Source organism: Heptranchias perlo, chromosome 31 (assembly GCF_035084215.1).
Source record: "Heptranchias perlo isolate sHepPer1 chromosome 31, sHepPer1.hap1, whole genome shotgun sequence".
Classification (NCBI taxonomy): domain Eukaryota; kingdom Metazoa; phylum Chordata; class Chondrichthyes; order Hexanchiformes; family Hexanchidae; genus Heptranchias; species Heptranchias perlo.
The window spans coordinates 37,389,756-37,412,893 of NC_090355.1; the positions used below are offsets into that span (position 1 = coordinate 37,389,756).

Genomic DNA, 23,138 nt, shown 5'->3' on the forward strand with positions numbered 1-23,138 from the left:
AGGACACTGCCCTGAGGAACTCCTGTATCAATGCCCTGGGGCTGTGATGATTGGCCTCCAACAACCGCTACCATCTTCCTTTGTGCTAGGTATGACTCCAGCCATTGGAGAGTTTCCCCCTGATTCCCATTGACTTCAATTTTACTAGGACTCCTTGGTGCCACACTCGGTCAAATGCTGCCTTGATGTCAAGGACAGTCACTCTCACCTCACCTGGAATTCAGTTCTTTTGTCCATGTTTGGACCAAGGCTGTAATGAGGTCTGGAGCCGAGTGGTCCTGGCGGAACCCAAAGTGAGCATCGGTGAGCAGGTTATTGGTGGGTAAGTGCTGCTTGATAGCACTGTCGACGACACCTTCCATCACTTTGATGATTGAGAATAGACAGGGTGGTAATTGGCCGGATTGGTACAATGGTACAATTCTAAAGGGGGTGCAGGAATACAGAGACCTGGGGGTATATGTGCACCAATCTTTGAAGGTGGCAGGATAGGTTGAGAGTTTTTTTTTAAAAAAAGCATACGGGATCCTGGGCTTTATAAATAGAGGCATAGAGTACAAAAATCAAGGTGGTTATGATGAACTTTTATAAAACACTGATTTGGCCACAACTGGAGTGTTGTGTCCAAATCTGGGCACTGCATTTTAGGAAGGATGTGAAGGCCTTAGAGAGGGTGCAGAAAAGATTTACTGGAATGGTTCCAGGGATGAGGAACCTTAGTTATGTGGAGAGGCTGGGGTTGCTCTCCTTAGAGCAGAGAAAGTTGAGAGGTGATTTGGCTAAAAGAGACTTAACATCATTTAAGAGTATTGTATACGCCGATAAAGCATGGAAATGGGATTAGAATAGACAGCACTAGTACCACGGGTGTTGGGCTGAATGTCGTCCTGTGCTGCAATTTCTGTGATTTAAGGCTGATTTATTTCTTACTGTACAGTAAAATGCCACCTGACATCTTGTCTCCTGATGCAAGGAAGTCATTGTGATAACTGTCTTGTTTTCCAAGGTATGATGGAAATCCTTCCTGATCGTTGTGTTGCGATTGCTAAGAAGGAGCTGATGTACGCTGGCACTGTTGGACTGGTGTGCTGGCTTGCTGGCATCATCTTTATTAACCGGCAGAAAAAGACTGATGCTAAAAGTGTGATGACTGAGGCTGCTCAGACCATGTTGAAAGAGAATGTGAGTAAATAAGGAGAGCTCTTGTTACTAAACAGCCTCATCCTTACTTGGATTTGCCTGATGCTAACTGTACAATGAAAACCAGCACAAGCACATTAAATCTGCCTGTGTTTGAAATGTAATGCTATGAACAATATTCAGTGAACATTTGCAGATGCAAAAGTCTTTCTGCTGATGACCTGCTTGAGATCCAATGATTGCAGCAGAAGAATAAACTCTAAATGGCTGGATTACAACTAAGAAAAATTGAACTGTTTAAAAGTGAAAGGAACCATTGGCTAGAAAAGCTGCTTGTCTCTGCAATTCCTTTCACTGTTCTGCCATCCATATTATACTAATGATCCAGTGCAGTCTCGACACTTATAAAGTATCAGTGCATTCCCCACTGGATTGGTCATGGCGTGTCTATTCCCCACCGCCACACTCACCCTCTTGCCTGCATCACTCAACCCAAATCCAGTAGGAGGCGGCAAAGTTCATAGTGGGGGAATTTAAAGTTAGTGCGGTAAAGTTTGTTTTTAAAAAAAAAAGTTTGATGTGATGGTAATAGAGGATTATAGATTCTCTGAGCTACAGACTGAATGACTACAGAAGTTTACAGCACAGAAGACTGCCATTCAGCCCATCATTTTGGTGCTGGCTCTGTGCTAGCCCAATCCAATACTAATTCCACTCTCCCCATAACCCTATATCCTCCTCTGCTTCAAATGTTGTCTAATTTCCTTTAAATGATACAATGGTCTCTGTCTCAACCACTCCTTGTAGTAAAGTATTCTATGCCCCAATAACCCCCTGCATAAAGAAATTTCTTCTAATCTCTCTGCTTGTCCTTAGTGATAATTTTAAATTGATGGTCCCTCATCACTAACATCCCAACCAATGGAAATAGCCTTTCCGTATTCATGCTATCAAAACTATTTTTAAAATCTCAATTAAATATTCTTTATCCTTCTCTAGTGGAATAGTCCAAGTATCTCAACACTCTCATAACTGCAGCTCTATTTGAGATTGTGCTCCCTATAGAAACATAGAAAATAGGAGCAAGAGAAGGCCATTCAAAATGATCATGGCTGATCGCTAATTCAGTTCCCTGTTCCTGCTTTTCCCCCCATATCCCTTGATCCCTTTTAGCATTAAGAAATATATCTATCTTCTTGAATACATCTAATGACTTGGCCTCCACTGCCTTCTGTGGTAGAGAATTCCACAGGTTCACCACCCTCTGAGTGAAGAAATTTCTCCTTATCTCTGTTCTAAATGGCATACCCCGTATCCTGAGACTGTGATCCCTGGTTCTGGACTCCCCAGCCATCGGGAACATCCTCCCTGCATTTGGTCTGTCTGGTCCTGTTAGAATTTTATATGTTTCGATGAGATCACCCCTCATTCTTCTAAACTCTAGTGAATATAGGCCCAGTCGACCCAATCTCTCCTCGTAAGTCAGTCCTGCCATCCCAGGAATCAGTCTGGTAAACCTTCATTGCACTATGGACAAATCATTGATTATATTCGGAGAACAAAAGTGGACCTGACCCTGGGGTACACCACTTCCAACCCTTCTCCAATGTAAGCAACCCTCATCTACACCTGTCCATCAATCAATTTTCTATTCATGCTGATACACTTCCTCATGCCACGTGGGGGGGGGGTTGTGGTGGAAGGGAATGTGGACTCAAATTTGTCAAATGAGACTTGCCTTTAGAAAATCTGTGCTGTCTGTCCTTGATTAACCTGTCCAGTTCTGAATGTTCACTATTTTATCTCGCACTGGGGTGAATTTTCCTGCTCCTCTTTGAATAGTGCGATGGGATCTTTTACGTACCACCTGAACAGGACCTCGAATTAATGTCTCATCCAAAAGGCTGGCCCTCCGACGGTGCAGCACTCCCTCGGTGCTCCACTGGGAGTGTCAGCCTGGATTATGTGCTCAAATCCTGAAGTGGGACTGAACTGTTCTCTTTTCTGTCCAGTTAATTTGGGCTGGATTCCATATCTTGCATAACTTTTTTCCTTGTTTTAGTCCAGCATTCTTTAACTCTTCTTTGTCCCTTTCTTACATTAAATGTAAGTTTTCCCCTCCCTATCTCCTGAAAATATTATAATCAGGGGTATTGGGTTCAGTCCTATCCACTCAATCATTTTTTGAAGTGTTTTCTTTCATTCTTTTTTAATTGAACTTTTTGATGCCCCTTCTGCAAATGTTTTTATCTCATTACCTCAGACAGCCTCTTTCACTTTCTCAAGATTTTCTCATTCTTTCTGCTTCTATTCCAACAGCTTTATTAATCTTGCTCTTTGCTTCTCGTCTCAAATTTAGACTTTTCCCACTCTGTGCCATATTGGTTTAAATGCTCTATTTAACCTCTCCACAAGGATGTTGGTGCTGCCTCAGTATGCCTCATTCCTTAGAATCATTGAATAGTTACAGCACAGAAGGTGGCCCATTGATCCCGTGCCGGCGCTCTCTAAGAGCAATCCAGTTAGTCCCAATTCGCTGCTCTTTTCCTGTAGCCCTGCACATTTTTTCCCTTCAAGTATTTGTTCAATTCCTTTTTTGAAAGCCACGATTGAATCTGCTTCCACCGCCCTTTCAGGCAGCACATTCCAGATCATAACAACTTGCTGCGTTAACAAAAAAGTTTCTCCGTGTCGCCTTTGGTTCTTTTGCCAATCTACTTAAATCTGTGTCCTCGGGTTCTCGACCCTTCTGCAAATGGGAACAGTTTCTCTTTATTTACTTTATCTAAACCCTTTATGATTTTGAACACTTCTATCAAATCTCCTCTCAACCTTCTCTGCTCTAAGTAGAACATTGTGGTGATTGCAGAGTGTTCAGTTCCATTTGCAGCCCCTCAGATAATGAAGCAGTCCGCGTGCAGCAAGACCTGGACAATATCCAGGCTTGGGCTGATAAGTGGCAAGTAACATTCATGCCAAACAAGTGCCAGGCAATGACCATCTCCAACAAGTGTCTAATCACCTCCTTTTGACATTCAACGGCATTACCATCGCCGAATCCCCCACCAACAACATCCTGGGGGTCACCATTGACCAGAAACTGAACTGGACCAGCCACATAAATACTGTGGCTACAAGAGCAGGCCAGAGGCTGGGTATTCTGCGGCGAGTGACTCACCTCCTGACTCCCCAAAGCCTTTCCACCATCTACAAGGCACAGGTCAGGAGTGTGATGGAATACTCTCCACTTGCCTGGATGAGTGCAGCTGCAACAACACTGAAGAAACTCAACACCATCCAGGACAAAACAGCCCGCTTGATTCACACCCCATCCACCACCCTAAACGTTCACTCCCTTCACCACCGGCACACTGTAGCTGCAGTGTGTACCATCCACAGGATGCACTGCAGCAACTCCCCAAGGCTTCTTCGACAGCACCTCCCAAACCCGCGACCTCTACCACCTGGAAGGACAAGATGTGGAGATGCCGGTGATGGACTGGGGTTGACAATTGTAAACAATTTTACAACACCAAGTTATAGTCCAGCAATTTTATTTTAAATTCACAAGCTTTCGGAGATTTTCTCCTTCCTCAGGCAAATCATTTGCCTGAGGAAGGAGAAAATCTCCGAAAGCTTGTGAATTTAAAATAAAATTGCTGGACTATAACTTGGTGTTGTAAAATTGTTTACAATTGGAAGGACAAGGACAAGAGCAGCAGGCACATGGGAACAACACCACCTGCATGTCCCCCTCCAAGTCACATGCCATTCTCACTTGGAAAAATAACGCTGTTCCTTCGTCACTGGGTCAAAATCCTGATGTTCCGTACCTAACAGCACTGTGGGAGTATCTTCACCACACAGACTGCAACAGATCAAGAAGGCAGCTCACCACCACCTTCTCAAGGGCAATAAATGCTGGCCTCTCCAGCGATGCCCACATTCTATGAATGAATTAAAAAATAAATAAAACCTCAGCTTCAGTCTATCCATGTAACTCCAATCCCTCATTCCTGGAACCATTCTAGTAAATCTTTTCTGCACCCTCTCCAAGGCCTTCACATCCTTCCTAAAGTGCAGTACCCAGAATTGGACACAGTACTCCAGCTGTGGCCGCACCAATGTTTTATAAAGGTTCAACATAATTTCCTTGCTTTTGTACTCTGCCTCTATTTATAAAGCCTAGGATGCAGTATGCTTTTTTAACTGCTTTCTCAACCTGTCCTGCTACCTTCAAAGATTTGTGCTCATATACCCCCAGGTCTCTCTGTTCCTGCACCTCCTTTAGAATTGTGCCATTTACTTTATATTGTGCCTCATTCTTCCTGTCAAAATGTATCCCTGCACTTCATCTGCCATGTGTCTGCCCATGCCACCAGCCTGCCTATGTCCTCTTGAAGTCTATCACTATCCCCCTCACTGTTTACTACACTTCCAAGTTTTGTGTCATCTGCATATTTTGAAATTGTGCCCTGCACACCCAAGTCCAAGTCGTTAATATATAACTGTTGTTCCACAAGTTGCTCCAATGTCTCAAGAATGTGAACCCTTCCTTCTTGCACCTGGATCCACACACTAAACTTCAATAACCTTTCTGTCTTTAACCTGTCCAATGCACAGCACCGGCAGCAATCTGGAGATTACCACCCTTGAGGTCTTGTTTCAAACAATTCCTGATGACTCAAACTCCCTCTAAGTCCTCAAACATACTCATGTCATTGCTTCCAATATGGATCATGATTTTTGGCTGCACTGTCTCTCTTCCCAGAAGTTTTTCCACCCTTTCTGTGATGTCCGTGTGGGGTTGGTCACTCTGCCCCCTGGTGGTTGGGTTCTGGTGCCCAGCGGTCACTCTGCCCCGCCTTGTAGAACAGTCACTGCTTTCAAAACCTCCTCAATCCTTCCATCTGGCTCCTCCCCTAAACATCTCCATTTTCCTTTGCACCTCTGTTCTGAGGCCAGTTTTTTTTTTCATCTCGGTGTAAAGTGCTTTGGGACATTTTCCTGTCTGGGGAGAGCTGTGTAAAATCTGCTCCAAGCACTGACCCAAATTTTGTGTTTTTAACACATTGGAGTTGAGGTACCTCGGGCACAGTTCCTAAAGGGTTGCTTGTTTCTCCAATGCTCTTGTTTTAGAGCTTGACATCATCCTCCATTACAGCAAGTATTTTTTTTCGGTGCTATTTGGTAATAAATCTGAAACTCCTAACTGAGTTACGTTGTGAACTTTTTAGCTCGCCAGTATTCTGTATTGAAGTCACCTTCGTCTCCCTCCAGATCAGGTTGTGGGTGTTTCCGGAAGGAACCAGGAATCACGATGGTCACATGCTGCCATTTAAGCGAGGAGCTTTCCACTTAGCCGTACAGGCACAGGTAAAATCTCAGTTAAAATTTTGGAATATTTTATTCACTCGAGTAGAAGCTACATTTGCAGTAAAGTCTGCAGGAGTGGTGCAATACGAGTGAGCAGTGCAGGACATGACAGTTGGTGCAAAGCAAGTGAGCAGTGCAGAATGGGGAAGTTGGTTAAGGACGAGTGAGCAATGCAGAACGTGGCAGGAGATGGTGCAACACAGGCGAGCAATGCAGAACGTGGCAGGAGATGGTGCTACACAGGTGAGCAATGCAGGACGTGGCAGGAGATGGTGCTACACAGGTGAGCAATGCAGAACGTGGCAGGAGATGGTGCTACACAGGTGAGCAATGCAGAACGTGGCAGGAGATGGTGCTACACAGGCGAGCAATGCAGAACGTGGCAGGAGATGGTGCAACACAGGTGAGCAATGCAGAACGTGGCAGGAGATGGTGCTGTAAACAAGGTCCCACCTTCCACTGGATTTACAGCTGCCATGAAGCAGTTTACTTTAAAACTGATTTCCGTTTGAATGGGGTTTGTTTAAATTTGTACCGATTGTATAAATGAGGAGGAAGAGGAGATTGATCAAAGGGACATACAGAAAGTGTGTGGTCTATGGTGCAAACATAGACATGAAAATACAGAAGCAATGATCAGCCTATTCGACTGGAAAGCAATTTCTCTCAATCCCTTCCTGTCATTTTTTCTGTGCTGGCAGTTTCAACGGGGTGAATAGTTAATTGTAAGAATGTAAACTAACGTCATTGACCACCAGGATACATGTTAATGGCCTGTGAAAAGCCACTTCATGCAGTGATGTTGGACCTCACCAAGACTCTGCCCAAGCTGCAGGAACCCAGCTAACATCAGGCATTCTGTATAGTTGGGGGTTCAGCATCACCTACTGATGCTGGATACATGGCATCACTGCTGCCAATGGGTTTGGGACTGTGGGGCTCCTGGGGTTCAGATAGTGTGTGCACCACACAAGCTTCAGTTTTGCATTTGTTGTCCAAACTGGTTCATTGTGTTTGCCGGGACATCGGGGCGACCTCCTTTGCTTTTCAAAACTGTGCCGTGGGATCCTTTACGTCCAACTGAGGGCGGCCGGGGCCTTGACAGTGCCGCCGTCTCTGGAGTGGGACTTGAACACATGGCCTTCTGACTTGGGTGAGCATGCTACTGCTGAGCCAGGCTGACACCTTAATGTGTTTAGAAAAACAGTGAGGAAAAACCGCTCCAAAGTACAAGGGGGTTAAGCGAATGGGGTGAGTTGGCTCAGTCACTCTTCAAACAAAGGGTGTTTAGGTGGGAGGTGAGATGTTTCTGAACGTCAAATTGAAATGGAGCAGTGCTGGGAGCTGGTGGTTCCTTTCATTAATGTCTTTCCGTTTAGAAGCTGTTTTACTTGACTTTTGTCTTTCGAATGTCAGCTGGTGCCTTTTTCCATTTCTGATGAAAGGTCACATCTGAAATGTTAACCTACCTTTTCTCTTTCCGATACTGACACACTTGCTGTCACGTCCAGCATGTACTCCTTTTTATTTCAGATTTGACATTCATTCATTTTATCCCTTTTTAGGGTGTTAAACTCCAGTGGAAGTTGGGGTGCCCGATTCCTCAACAGGAGTCGATCCTTTTGGCGGGGCGGTGGGGGGGGGGGAGGGGAGGGGAGGGGAGGGTGGAGAGAAGGGAAGCAATAGCCCAATCCACATTGATTACTGAACTCTACATTTAACCAGATCTGTTGTGTTTCAGGTCCCAATTATCCCAGTGGTGTTCTCCTCTTACAATGACTTCTACAACAGGGCAGAGAAAAGGTTTACATCTGGTATGTATCTGAAATTAAGCAGGCCATAGAACTGGTGGTGTACAACTGAAGAATGGCCCATTTCAACCCTGACCTTGCCCCCAGACTCTACAGTTAGTACTTTCTAATATTAAATATAGGTATGCAAGCTCTTCGGCTCCCTCTCCATAGTGTACTGAGCCTGCTATCATTTGGCCTCTGCCTTTACCTGAAGACTGCCCTCTAAATTTAGGTTTGGTGAGTTCCTTGATGGATTTGCTGAGTGTTATAGTTCCACTGCTGCCATGTAACCTTTAAAAACTTAAGAAAGCTCTTAAGTCACCCTTGACTTTTAAGAGCTGATATAACCGGTTAATGTGCAAAATTAAAGCACATGGGATTGGTGGTAATATACTGGCATGGATTGAAAATTAGTTAACACAGGAAACAGAGTAGGAATAAATGGGTCTTTTTCGGGGTGGCAGGTGGTGACTAGTGGGGCCCTAGATATTCACAATATTTATCAATGATTTGATGAGGAACCAAATGTAATATTGCCAGGTTTGCCGATGACACAAAACTAGGTGGGATTGTGAGTTGTGAGGAGGATGCAAAGAGGCTTTAAGACGATTTAGACAAGTTGAGTGAGTGGGCAAATACATGGCAGATACAATATAATGTTGATAAATGTGAAGTTATCCACTTCAGAAGGGAAAAACAAAGGCAGAGTATTATTTCAATAGTGATAGAATGTGATGCACAAAGGAACCTGGGTGTCCTTGTACACCAGTCACTGAAAGCAAATATGCAGGTGCAGCAAGCAGTTAGGAAGGCAAATGGTATGTTGGCCTTCATTGCAAGAGGATTTGAGTACAGGAACAAGGATGTCTTACTGCAGTTATACAGGGCCTTGGTGAGACCATATCTGGAGTAATGTGTACAGTTTTGGTCTCCTTACCTAAGAGAGGATATACTTGCCATGGAGGGAGTGCAGCAAAGGTTTACTGGACTGATTCCTGGAATGGTAGGACTGTCGTATGAGGAGAGATTGGGTCGACTCGGCCTGTATTCACTCGAGTTTAGAAGAATGAGAGGGGATCTCATTGAAACATATACAATTCTGACAGGGCTCGACAGACTGGATGCAGGGAGGATGTTTCCCCTGGCTGGGGAGTATAGAACCAGGGGTCACAGTCTCAGGATACGGGGTAGGACATTTATGACTGAGATGAGGAGAAATTTCTACACTGAGGGTGGTGAACCTGTGGAATTCTCTACCACGGAAGGCTGTGGAGGCCAAGTCATCGAGAGAGAGAGAATATCAGCCACATATTGAATGGCGGCGCAGGCGTGAAGGGCCGAATGGCCTACACCTGCTCCTATTTTATGTTTGAGAAAAGGCCATTCAACTCATTGAAGTTCATCCCATCCACCCTACATGCCCAGTGCAACTATCCTGAAATCCCCAAATGTGTCTCACCATTACTGTACCTGCTTATTCAGAACATTCACACAAGTAAAATAAACTTATTTTTAAGCCAGTTTTAAGTTACTTTTAACTAATCTAAATGCATGTAATCTTGTTCTGCTGTCCTGGGTTTTGATGTGATATCCTTTACATTGTTACATTGGCTTGTTTCTGTGCTGTAGACTCATTCGGCCCAACTGGTCTATGATGGTGTTTATGCTGCCTCCCTACTTCATCTCACCCTATGAGTATATCTTTCTATTCCTTTCTCTCTCGTGTGCTTATCCAGTTTCCCCTTAAATTCATCTATGCTATTTGCCTTAATTACTCCTTGTGGTAGCACTTTCTGCATTCTAACCACTCTTTGGGTAAAGAAGTTTCTCCTGAATTCCCTATTGGATTTATTAGTGACTCTTTTATATTTATGACCTCTAGTTTTGGACTCCCCCACAAGTAGAAACATTTTCTCTACGTCTACCCGATCAAACCCTTTCATTATCTTTAAAGGCCTCTATCAGGTCGCCCCTCAGCCTTCTCTTTTCCAGAGAAAAGAACCCCAGCCTGTTTAGTCTCTCCTGATTAAGTATATCCTCTCAGTTCTTGTGAATCTTTTTTGCACCTTCTCCAATTCCTCTATATCCTTTCTATAATACGGAGACTGGAACTGTTCACAGTAGTCCAAGTGTGGTCTAACCAATGTCCTATACAAGTTTAACTTCTCTGCTTTTCAATTCTATCCCTCTAGAAATGAACCCTCGAGCTTGATTTGCCTTGTTTATGTCCTTATTAACCTGTGTCGCTACTTTTAGTGACTTGTGTATCTGTCCATAGATCCCTCTGCTCCTCTACCCCATTTAGACTCTTATTATCCAAGCAATATCGGGCCTCTTTATTCTTCCTACCAAAAAGCACCATCTCACATTTATCTATATTGAAATTAATTTGCCAATTATACACCCATTCTGCAAGTTTATTAATGTTGTCTTGCAGTTTCTCCAGTTCTTTGATGAAGTAACGGACAGGGTTGATGAGGGGAGTGCGGTTGATGTGTACATGGACTTTCAAAGAGCATTTGATAATGTACCACATAATAGACTTGTTAGCAAAATTAAAGCCCATGGGATTAAAGGGGGCAGTGGCAGTGTTGATACAAAATTGGCTAGGGGACAGAAAGCAGAGAGTAGTGGTGAATTGTTTTTGACTGGAGGTAAGTATACAGTGGTGTTCCCCAGGGGTCAGTATTAGGTCCACTGCTCTTTGATATATATTAATGACCTGGACTTGGTTATAGAGGGTATAATTTCAAAGTTTGCAGATGACACGAAGCTTGAAAATGTAGTTATCAATTTGGAGGATGAAGACAGACTAGTGAAATGGGCAGACACATGGCAGATGAAATGTAACAGAAGTGTGAAGTGATACATTTTGTTAGGAAGAATGAGGAGAAGCAATATCAACTAAATGGTACAATTTTAAATGGGGTGTATGTATACAAATCTTTGAAGGTGGCAGGACAAGTTGAGAAGGCTGTTAAAGCATATGGGATCGTGGGCTTTATTAATGGAGGCATAGAGTACAAAAGCAAGGAAGTTATGCTAAACCTTTATAAAGCACTAGTTAGGCCTCAGCTGGAGTTTTTTTTTATTCGTTCACGGGATGTGGGCGTCGCTGGCAAGGCCGGCATTTATTGCCCATCCCTAATTGCCCTTGAGAAGGTGGTGGTGAGCCGCCTTCTTGAACCGCTGCAGTCCGTGTGGTGACGGTTCTCCCACAGTGCTGTTAGGAAGGGAGTTCCAGGATTTTGACCCAGCGACAATGAAGGAACGGTGATATATTTCCAAGTCGGGATGGTGTGTGACTTGGAGGGGAACGTGCAGGTGGTGTTGTTCCTATGCGCCTGCTGCCCTTGTCCTTCTACGTGGTAGAGGTCGCGGGTTTGGGAGGTGCTGTCGAAGAAGCCTTGGCGAGTTGCTGCAGTGCATCCTGTGGATGGTGCACACTGCAGCCACAGTGCGCTGGTGGTGAAGGGAGTGAATGTTCAGGGTGGTGGATGGGGTGCCAATCAAGCGGGCTGCTTTATCTTGGATGGTGTCGAGCTTCTTGAGTGTTGTTGGAGCTGCACTCATCCAGGCAAGTGGAGAGTATTCCATCACACTCCTGACTTGTGCCTTGTAGATGGTGGAAAGGCTTTGGGGAGTCAGGAGGTGAGTCACTTGCCGCAGAATACCCAGCCTCTGACCTGCTCTCGTAGCCACAGTATTTATATGGCTGGTCCAGTTCAGTTTCTGGTCAATGGTGACCCCCAGGATGTTGATGGTGGGGGATTCGGCGATGGTAATGCCGTTGAATGTCAAGGGGAGGTGGTTCGACTCTCTCTTGTTGGAGATGGTCATTGCCTGGCACTTATCTGGCGCGAATGTTACTTGCCACTTATCAGCCCAAGCCTGGATGTTGTCCAGGTCTTGCTGCATGCGGGCTCGGACTGCTTCATTATCTGAGGGGTTGCGAATGGAACTGAACACTGTGCAGTCATCAGCGAACATCCCCATTTCTGACCTTATGATGGAGGGAAGGTCATTGATGAAGCAGCTGAAGATGGTTGGGCCTAGAACACTGCCCTGAGGAACTCCTGCAGCAATGCCCTGGGGCTGAGATGATTGGCCTCCAACAACCACTACCATCTTCCTTTGTGCTAGGTATGACTCCAGCCACTGGAGAGTTTTCCCCCTGATTCCCATTGACTTCAATTTTACTAGGGCTCCTTGGTGCCACACTCGGTCAAATGCTGCCTTGATGTCAAGGGCAGTCACTCTCACCTCACCTCTGGAATTCAGCTCTTTTGTCCATGTTTGGACCAAGGCTGTAATGAGGTCTGGAGCCGAGTGGTCCTGGTGGAACCCAAACTGAGCATCGGTGAGCAGGTTATTGGTGAGTAAGTGCCGCTTGATAGCACTGTCGACGACACCTTCCATCACTTTGCTGATGATTGAGAGTAGACTGATGGGGCGGTAATTGGCCGGATTGGATTTGTCCTGCTTTTTGTGGACAGGACATACCTGGGCAATTTTCCACATTGTCGGGTGGATGCCAGTGTTGTAGCTGTACTGGAACAGTTTGGCTAGAGGCGCAGCTAGTTCTGGAGCACAAGTCTTCAGCACTACAGCTGGGATGTTGTCGGGGCCCATAGCCTTTGCTGTATCCAGTGCACTCAGCCGTTTCTTGATATCACGTGGAGTGAATCGAATTGGCCGAAGACTGGCTTCCGTGATGGTGGGGATATCGGGAGGAGGCTGAGATGGATTATCCACTCGGCACTTCTGGCTGAAGATGGTTGCAAACGCTTCAGCCTTGTCTTTTGCACTCACGTGCTGGACTCCGCCATCATTGAGGATGGGGATGTTTACAGAGCCTCCTCCTCCCGTTAGTTGTTTAATTGTCCACCACCATTCACGACTGGATGTGGCAGGACTGCAGAGCTTTGATCTGATCCGTTGGTTGTGGAATCGCTTAGCTCTGTCTATAGCATGTTGCTTCCGCTGTTTAGCATGCATGTAGTCCTGAGTTGTAGCTTCACCAGGTTGGCACCTCATTTTTAGGTACGCCTGGTGCTGCTCCTGGCATGCTCTTCTACACTCCTCATTGAACCAGGGTTGATCCCCTGGCTTGTTGGTAATGGTAGAGTGAGGAATATGCCGGGCCATGAGGTTACAGATTGTGCTGGAATACAATTCTGCTGCTGCTGATGGCCCACAGCGCCTCATGGATGCCCAGTTTTGAGCTGCTAGATCTGTTCTGAATCTATCCCATTCAGCACGGTGGTAGTGCCACACAACACGTTGGATGGTGTCCTCAGTGCGAAGACGGGACTTCGTCTCCACGAGGACTGTGCGGTGGTCACTCCTACCAATACTGTCATGGACAGATGCATTTGCGACAGGTGGATTGGTGAGGACGAGATCAAGTAAGTTTTTCCCTCGTGTTGGTTCGCTCACCACCTGCCGCAGGCCCAGTCTAGCAGCTATGTCCTTCAGGACTCGGCCAGCTCGGTCAGTAGTGGTGCTACCGAGCCACTCTTGGTGATGGACATTGAAGTCCCCCACCCAGAGTAAATTTTGTGCCCTTGCTACCCTCAGTGCTTCCTCCAAGTGGTGTTCAACATGGAGGAGGACTGATTGATCAGCTGAGGGAGGGCGGTAGGTGGTAATCAGCAGGAGGTTTCCTTGCCCATGTTTGACCTGATGCCATGAGATTTCATGGGGTCCAGAGTCAATGTTGAGGACTCCCAGGGCCACTCCCTCCTGACTGTATATCACTGTACCGCCACCTCTGGTGGGTCTGTCCTGCCGGTGGGACAGGACATACCCAGGGATGGTGATGGAAGAGTCTGGGACGTTGGCTGAAAGGTATGATTCTGTAAGTATGGCTATGTCAGGCTGTTGCTTGACTAGTCTGTGGGACCGCTCTCCCAATTTTGGCACAAGTCCCCAGATGTTAGTAAGGAGGACCTTGCAGGGTCGACTGGGCTTGGTGTTTTTTTGCCGTTGTCGTGTCCGGTGCCGGGTGGTCCGTCCGGTTTTATTCTTATGACTTTTCGTAGCGAGATTTTACAACTGAGTGGCTTGCTAGGCCATTTCAGAGGGCAATTAAGAATCAACCACATTGCTGTGGGTCTGGAGTCACATATAGGCCAGACCGGGTAAGGGCGGCAGGCTTCCTTCCCTAAAGGACATTAGTGAACCAGATGGGTTTTTACGACAATCCGGTAGTTTCATGGCCATCATTACTGATACTAGTATTTTAATTCCAGATTTTTTTATTTAATTAATTGAATTTAATTAATTGAATTTAAATTCGCCAGCTGCCGTGGCGGGATTTGAACTCATGACTCTGGATTTTAGTCCAGGCCTCTGGATTACTAGCCCAGTAACATAACCACTATGCTACCGTACCCAATATTGTTAAATTCTGGGCATCACACTTAGGAAGGATGTCAAGGCCTTGGAGAGGGTGCAGAGGAGATTTACTAGAATGGTACCAGGGATGAGGGACTTCAGTTATGTGGAAAAGCTGGGATTGTTCTCCTGAGAAGGTTAAGGGGAGATTTAATAGAGATCTTCAAAGTCATGAATGGTTTTGACAGAGTAAAATAAGGAGAAACTATTTCCAGTGGCGGAAGGGTTGGTAACCAGAGGACACAGATTTAAGGTGATTGGCAAAAGAGCCAGAGGTGACATTAGGAAACATTTTTTTACGCAGTGTGTTATGATCTGGAATGTGCTGCCTGAAAGGGTGGAGGAAGCAGATTCAATAATAACTTTCAAAAGGGAATTGGATAAATACTTGAAGGGAAAAAATTTACAGGGCTATGGGGAAACGGCAGGGGAGTGGGACTAATTGGATAGTTCTTTCAAAGAGCCGGCACAGGCACGATGGGCCGGATGGCCTCCTGCGCTGTACCATATGGTACTATGATTTTAACGCATTCTTCTTTTGTACTAACTACACCCCTCAATTTTGGTGTCGTCCGCAAATTTTGAAATTATACTTGATTCCTGAGTCCAAATCGTTGACTTAAATTGTGAACAGTGGTTCCAGCACTGATCCCTGTGGAACACCAACTTCCCACCTTTTGCCAGTCTGAGTTACTACCTTTAACCCCTACTCTGTTTTGTAGCCAGCTTGCTATCCATTCTGCTACCTATCCCCTTAGTCACGAGTCTACAATGCAGTACCATATTGAAGGCCTTTTGATATTACATCAGCTGCATTACACTTGTCTACTCTTTCTGTTACTTCAAAGAATTCAGTAAGGTTGGTCAAGCATGACTTTCCCTTTTGAAATCCATACTGACTTATTTTCACTTTCTAGATGTTTTTCTAATGTCTTTGAGTAAAGAGAGAGTATTCCATCACACTCCTGACTTGTACCTTGTAGATGGTGGAAAGGCTTTGGGGAGTCAGGAGATGAGTCACTTGCTGCAGAATACCCAGCCTCTGGCCTGCTCTTGTAGCCACAGTATTTATTTCTGGTCAGTGGTGGCCCCTAGGATGTTGATGGTGAGGGATGGGGAGGTGGTTAGACTCTCTTGTTGGAGATGGTCATTACCTGGCACTTGTGTGGCACAAATGTTACTTGCCACTTATCAGCCCAAGCCTGGATGTTGTTCAGGTCTTGCTGCATGCAGACATGGACTGCTTTATTATCTGAGGGGTTGTGAATGTTACTGAACATTGCAGTCATCAGTGAACATCCCCGTTTCTGGTTTCTCTTCCCTTGTACGCATGCCCCTCATAACTTTTCAGCACAATGTTTCTACATCCACTGCACCGGTGGCCTTAAGTTTAAACCCTAGTTTCTAATCCCTCCCTCAATCTTCTCCCAAATAAAACCGATTCAGTCCCCTTAACCATCTTCAAGGATGCTTCATTTCAGATCTAGGATTGTCCAGCTCATTGTGGCAACTCTTCAGCCCATCTACTTTCATAACTGCTTGAAGGAGCTGAGCCCAACACAATGTGTGGCCTTTGATATGTTCATACAATGTGTGGGCCTTTTACTAAATATTTTCTTAACATCTTGATTTAATTGATGTGTAATTTTAAATAACATCTCTCCATGTAGCACTGCAGGATTTGTCTGAATTGATCCATGTAGACTCCATGTGCTTGGTGAACTACCAGCTTTGTGAGGGGTGAATGTGCCAATAAATTGTCTCAGTTCCTAGAGGGGTGAATGGGGAAATGAGCCTCGCTCCCTGTAAGTGTGCAGCATATCTTTCCCCCCCTCTTGTCCCCATTCAGTGAGTGGTCAATGTGATGTGACTTTTTTTGTTTCTTTATTTCCAGGCAAGTGTACAGTTCAGATTCTTCCTCAAATGGAGATCCGTGGGCTGACGATCGATGATGTGCCAGAACTAACAGAGAAAGCGCGGAATCTGCTAATGACCGCCTGGGATGAAATCTCTGCTCCTCTCCTCAAAGCGAGTGGGGCTCAATGAAGTCACTCGTTCAGATTTGTTCATGGGGAAGTGTTTGCATCAGTGAAATATATGTGCGGAGGCCTGATCCACTGATGCTTCACATCGTGTAAGAGAGTTTTACACTAAATGGATTTTCATGGAACATTAGAAATTCCTCATTGATCAGCAAGATGCTGTCACTCGGGCCTTGAGGTAGTCTCTTGCTGGACAGTATGGGCGTGAGATCCCAACCAATGGATCTGGTGTCTGAGGTGGGATCTCTTGCTTGTAACTAATAGGAAGGAGGCAGATGCTCTGTGAGCTGTTTAACTGCTGTCAGTTCTGCTGCCCAGGTGCTCCCTCACTCACTCAGGCTGTTTTCCTTCATAATCTGAGTACTGTTGTCTTCCTGTTGTGTGTTCCAGCACTAGAGGTTGGTCAGGGGTCAACATGTAGATGAAGGAACTAGGTTGAAAACTATTGCTGCCCTTCTCAATTGTACATCCACTAATAAATGAATACTCCACAATACTGACCATCAGCCCTGTCAGACTTAACACATCAGAGCTTTTTTGTTTTAATACACAGCACTAAATGGTCTTTGTGTGGACACAGAACCCCATTACACATTCCACACCCTTTCCTGATCAGGCCTCAATTCCCTTTCTTGATTCACTTGTTGCTTATGAGGGGAGTTAGTGAGTGTCAGTGGCTAGCCTGCAGTAAGTGAGGCAGAGTTACTCGTCTATCAATATTGATCAAACGCTTTTATCCAAATGTATTTCAGTTATTGAATTAGCTACAATGTATTGAGATGAAGAAGTCTTAAGCTTCACTGGAGGTAATTTCCCACTATTGAGGTAGTTGCTGTTTGCATTACTGAAGCACTAAAGCTACAACAAGGGGCCTGATATAAATTACAAATCTCAGTATTTACAACAGTCTAAATGTACAGGAATTAACCTGCAGTAAATATGTGCAAACCTGACTGTATAGCATTCATGGCACTAGAAATGACTCCTCCCTATTCCCACACCTCACCCTGGTCCATCATTGCTCACAAGGCCAAATAATGTGATGACCATTTGGCCAATAATGGCCACTCCTTAGTATCAGCAAATAGGGCCATGAAAATATATAATGTTCTGCAGCTTATTTTTGCTTTATTGCTTTTGAATGTCTGTTTCTGTACCATTTGCTATTGTCTGGTAAAATATTAAATAATGCTGCATGTAAATGTAATTTGCATTGCTTTGGGCTTTCATGTGAAAATATTTGATCCTTTTTAAAGTTACCATTTTCACTCAACTTTTGAATAAATATTTAGCTTCAAGATCATCTCTTGCACCTTCTCCCCCTTCCCTTTCTCCTTTCCCATTAACAATTTAGTTTTTGTCTTAATTCTATGTGACCGTAGAGTTACACGAACAATAAAATAATTTGGGCTAATGTTTCAAGAGTCGGGAGTAATTTGAAACATTTAAAAGGATATTAGCAAAGCTTGCCTGAAATGTTGCTATTGTTGATGTAAAATAAAAGACCAGTAGTGCTTGAAAATGACAAATTGGATTTCTGCCCTGTAGCACCAGCAACCTCCTGTATTACACATACTTGATTGACATTGAAGTGGGTCAGACTCTATACACACATTGGCAGACAATTCACACATGGTTACACTAAAGATGGGAGGGGTGACTTTAATCACAGGACCAGTACTAACCTTTCCATTGATGATCCGAATTGAATCGGCTGTGACTGTGGTTAGCAATAAATGAACAAACGTTTGCACTGGTATGAAACTTTTATTTCTTGGGTTGCTAGTTAACCTTATGATGGGATGCAAAAGGAGTAGGATTGATGGGATGCACTATGGGGAGGAGTGAGAGGGCAATATGGGGAGGGGGAGGATTGATGAGGCATAATAAGGCACAGGGGTGGATTGATGGGATAATATGGGGAGGGGGAGGATTGATGGGATGTGGGTGTCACTGGTGAGGCCAGCATTTATTACCCATCCCGAATTGCCCTTGAGAAGGTGGTGGTGAGCCGCCTTCTTGAACCGCTGCAGTCTGTGTAGTGAAGGTTCTCCCACAGTGCTGTTAGGAAGGAAGTTCCAGGATTTTGACCCAGCGACGATGAAGGAACGGCGATATATTTCCAAGTCGGGATGGTGTGTGAGTTGGAGGGGAACGTGCAGGTGGTGTTGTTCCCATGTGCCTGCTGCTCTTGTCCTTCTAGCTGGTAGAGGTCGCGGGTTTGGGAGGTGCTGTCGAAGAAGCCTTGGCGAGTTGCTGCAGTGCATCCTGTGGATGGTACACACTGCAGCCACAGTACGCCGGTGGTAAAGAGAGTGAATGTTTAGGGAGGTGGATGGGTGCCAATCAAGTGGGCTGCTTTGTCCTGGATGGTGTCGAGCTTCATCCAGGCAAGTGGAGAGTATTCCATCACACTCCTGACTTGTGCCTTGTAGATGGTGGAAAGGCTTTGGGGAGTCAGGAGGTGAGTCACTGACTGCAGACTACCCAGCCTCTGACCTGCTCTTGCAGCCACAGTATTTATATGGCTGATCCAGTTAAGTTTCTGGTCAATGGTGACCCCCAGGATATTGCTATATGAAGAGGGGGGGGGGGGGGGGATTGATGGGACGTAATTACATGGAATGCACAGCACAGAAACAGGCCATTTGGCCGAACTAGTCTATGCCAGTGCTTATGCTCCACTCGAGCCGCCTCCCAACCTTTTTCATCTAACCCCATCAATATATTCTCTATTCCTTGCTCCCTCATGTTTTTATCCAGCTGCCTCTTGAATGCATCTTTGCTATTCAACTCAACTTCTCCTTGTGGCAGCGAGTTTCACATGCTAATCACTCTGGGTAAAGAGGTTTCTTCTGAATTCCCTATTGGATTTAACCTCTCAGTTCTGGTTTCATCCTAGTAAATCATTTTTGCACCTTCTCCGGTGCCTCTTTATCCTTTTTATAATATGGAGACCAGAACTGTGCACAATACTCCAAGCGTGGTCCAACGAAGGTTCTATACAAGTTTAACATAATTAGGGAGGGGGTGGATTGATGGGACAATATGGGGAGGGGGAGGATTGATGGGACAATATGGGGAGGGGGAAGATTGATGGGACAATATGGGGAGGGGGTGGTTTGATGGGACAATATGGGGAGGGGGTGGTTTGATGGGACAATATGGGGAGGGGGAAGATTGATGGGACAGTATGGAGAGGGGGTGGTTTGATGGGACAATATGGGGAGGGATTGGATTGATGGATTAATATGGGGAGGGGAAAGATTGATGGGACAAAATGGGGAGGGGGTGGATTGATGGGACAATATGGGGAGGGGGTGAATTGATGGGTCAATATGGAGAGGGGGAAGATTGATGGGACAAAATGGGGAGGGGGTGGTTTGATGGGACAATATGGGGAGGGGGTGGATTGATGGGACAATATGGGGAGGGGAAGGATTGATGGAACAATATGGGGAGGGGGTGGATTGATGGGTTAATATGGGGAGGGGGTGGATTGATGGGTTAATATGGGGAGGGGGTGGATTGATGGGTTAATATGGGGAGGGGGTGGTTTGATGGGACAATATGGGGAGGGAGTGGATTGATGGGTTAATATGGGGAGGGGGTGGATTGATGGGTTAATATGAGGAGGGGGTGGATTGTTTTTAAGAGTTGTGTATATTTGAGGTGGGGGGGGGGAGTGCGGGGTGGGGTGGCCGGGAGAGATGGAAAGCATCTTCAAAGTGACTGGGCTCTTTGCTGTTGAATGAAACATTGGTTTGAATTTTCTATCCTGGCCATGGTTTTTCTCCTAAGTCCAATAAGAATGATAAGACAAAAAGCAAAGTGTGTGTTTGGTTTATGATCAGTGAGTGCTTTACTTCCTTGGTTACTGAATGATGGGAGATGTGTTCTGTAAACATACACACGTTTGAAGTACATTTATCTGTATTTTGAGTGTTGAGGTATTTTCTACTAATATCACTGCTGTTGTATTTAAGTGTAATTCTAGGCCTCTTAATATAAGAAACAAATGATACTTTTATTGTAAAATTATGGGATTCACATTTGTTTTTTTTGTTAAAAACGAATATTTAAAACCACGATGATCCATTTCCTGATGGAGATTTAATGTAACTTACTGTAAATTTTATTTTGACTAGAAGATTTAGAGATATAAAATAGTAGACAGTGCAAACCCAGGGACCTGGGAAAGTTTCCATAATATGTAATCCAGTTTTAACCTGCAGTCTGTAACTGCCCTAAAACTACAGTACCCCCTCCAATAACTGAAAACCCTTCTCTGTACCCCCTCCAATAACTGAAAACCCTTCTCTGTACCCCCTCCAATAACAGAAAACCCTTCTCTGTACCCCCTCCAATAACTGAAACCCTTCTCTGTACCCCCTCCAATAACAGAATACCCTTCACTGTACCCCCTCCAATAACTGAAACCCTTCTCTGTACCCCCTCCAATAACAGAATACCCTTCTCTGTACCCCCTCCAATAACTAAATACCCTTTCTCTGCACCCCCTCCAATAATTGAATATCCATTTTGAAATAACGAGAACAAAACTGCGTGCAATACTCCAGATGTGGTCTCACCGGGTCCAAATACAGTTTTAAAATGACCTCTCTGGATTTATATTTTATACCTCGTGCTGTACATCCCAACATTCTATTTGCTTTAATAGCCTGGGAACATTGTGCCGATGGTTTTAGTGTCCATTAATATACAAAGATCTCTCTCTTGCTCCGACACCTCAAATACATTCTCATTTAGCACATAATCCACATCAACTTTCCATCTGCCCAATCTCGTTACCTTACATTTCCCTGTATTAAATCGCATCTCCTTTTCTCCGTCCACCGATCAAGCTTGTCAAGATCCTTTTGAATTTGTGTTCATTGATAATCATTATTTGCCACTGCTCCCAATTTCATTTCATCTGCAAATTTGGACACAATTCTTTCCTCTAAATTATTTATCATGTAAAGGGTTCAGTTACTGTGGACTTTTACCAATGTTGTATTTGTGGATTTGGGTGAAAGGAAGAAACAACTATTTGGGGCAATTAAACTTCACTTCATTCTAGAATGTAGGGAAGCTCCATTAGAACCCAGATCAACATGTGATTAGCATTGAAGGGCTCCTCCCTGAAACCAGTCACCTCTCAGGCTCAAGAATGAGATTGCTTGTTGCTCAGTTTTCCCCGGTTTCTGTTCCAATTGTTTAAACCTCTAACCCTGGCTATTCCAAGGTTCTTTAATATAGCTCTGTAATGGCTACTGTATTGATCCTATGTTCCGATGATGGCTGGAATCTAGTGTGACCTACAGTTGATCTGCTGTGGTATTAGTCTGTTGGCAATGTCATTAAAAGGGCTCTCTGCTTTCTTCAACACAGAGGAGTTATGCAAAGCTCGAACTCTGCATTGACTTGAATATAAATACTCTCAGACAGGTTTTAAATAAAGAATCTACTATAATCAGTGAAATGGAAGAATATATTTTTGTCCTGGTAATGTTAGAATCATAGAAGGTTATAGCACGGAAGGAGGCCATTCGGCTCACCGAGTCCATGCCAGCTCTATGCAAGAGCAATCCAGCTAGTCCCAGTCCCATGCCCTATCCCCGTAGCCCTGCAATTTTTTTCCTTTCAAGTACTTATCCAGTTCCCTTTTGACAGCCATTATTGAATCTGCCTCCACCACCCCCTTGGGCAGTGCATTCCAGATCCTAACCACTCGCTGTGTAAAAATGTTTTTCCTCATGTTACCTTTGGTTCTTTTGCCAATCGCCTTAAATCTATGCCCTCTGGTTCTTGACCCTTCCGCCAATAGGAACAGTTTCTCTCTATCTACTCTGTCTAGACCCTTCATGATTTTGAATACCTCGATCAAATCTCCTCGCAACCATCTCTGTTCCAAGGGAGAACAACACAAGCTTCTCCAGTCTATCCACTAAAGTCCTTCATCCCTGGGATCATTTGAGTAAATCTGTTCTGCACCCTCTCTAAGGCGTTGACATCTTTTCTAAAGTGCGGTGCCCAGAACTGGACACAATACTCCAGTTGTGGCCGAACCAATGTTTTATAAAGGTCCATCATGACTTCCTTGCTTTTGTACTCTATGCTTCTATTTATAAAGCCCAGGATCCCTTATGCTTTTTTAACCACTTTGTCAACCTGCCCTGCTACCTTCAACAATTTGTGTACATACACCCCCAGATCTCTCTGTTCTTGTACCCCTTTTAGAATTGTGCTCTTTAGTTTAAGAAATCATTGATATAGATTGTGAATAGCTGGGGCCCAAGCACCAATCCCTGCGGTACCCCACTAGTCACAGTCTGTCAACCTGTAAAAGACCCATTTATTCCTACTCTCTGTTTTCTGTCTGTTA

General features: G+C 44.8%; 2 protein-coding genes across 3 annotated transcripts in view; one reads left to right on the forward strand and one right to left on the reverse strand.

The window, feature by feature from the left end:
• The window catches only part of LOC137300751 (1-acyl-sn-glycerol-3-phosphate acyltransferase alpha-like), a 42,438-nt gene extending 23,939 nt beyond the window's left edge, over nucleotides 1–18,499 (forward strand). The window contains exons 3-6 of the mRNA XM_067970025.1: nucleotides 1,007–1,182; nucleotides 6,421–6,516; nucleotides 8,258–8,330; nucleotides 16,603–18,499. Of these exons, the coding sequence (XP_067826126.1) occupies nucleotides 1,007–1,182; nucleotides 6,421–6,516; nucleotides 8,258–8,330; nucleotides 16,603–16,754 (497 nt within the window). The 3' untranslated portion in view covers nucleotides 16,755–18,499. The remainder of the gene's footprint in view (nucleotides 1–1,006; nucleotides 1,183–6,420; nucleotides 6,517–8,257; nucleotides 8,331–16,602) is intronic.
• The window catches only part of LOC137300753 (divergent protein kinase domain 1B-like), a 142,060-nt gene that overhangs the window by 90,913 nt on the left and 28,009 nt on the right, over nucleotides 1–23,138 (reverse strand). The gene's annotated exons all lie outside the window — the stretch shown is intronic.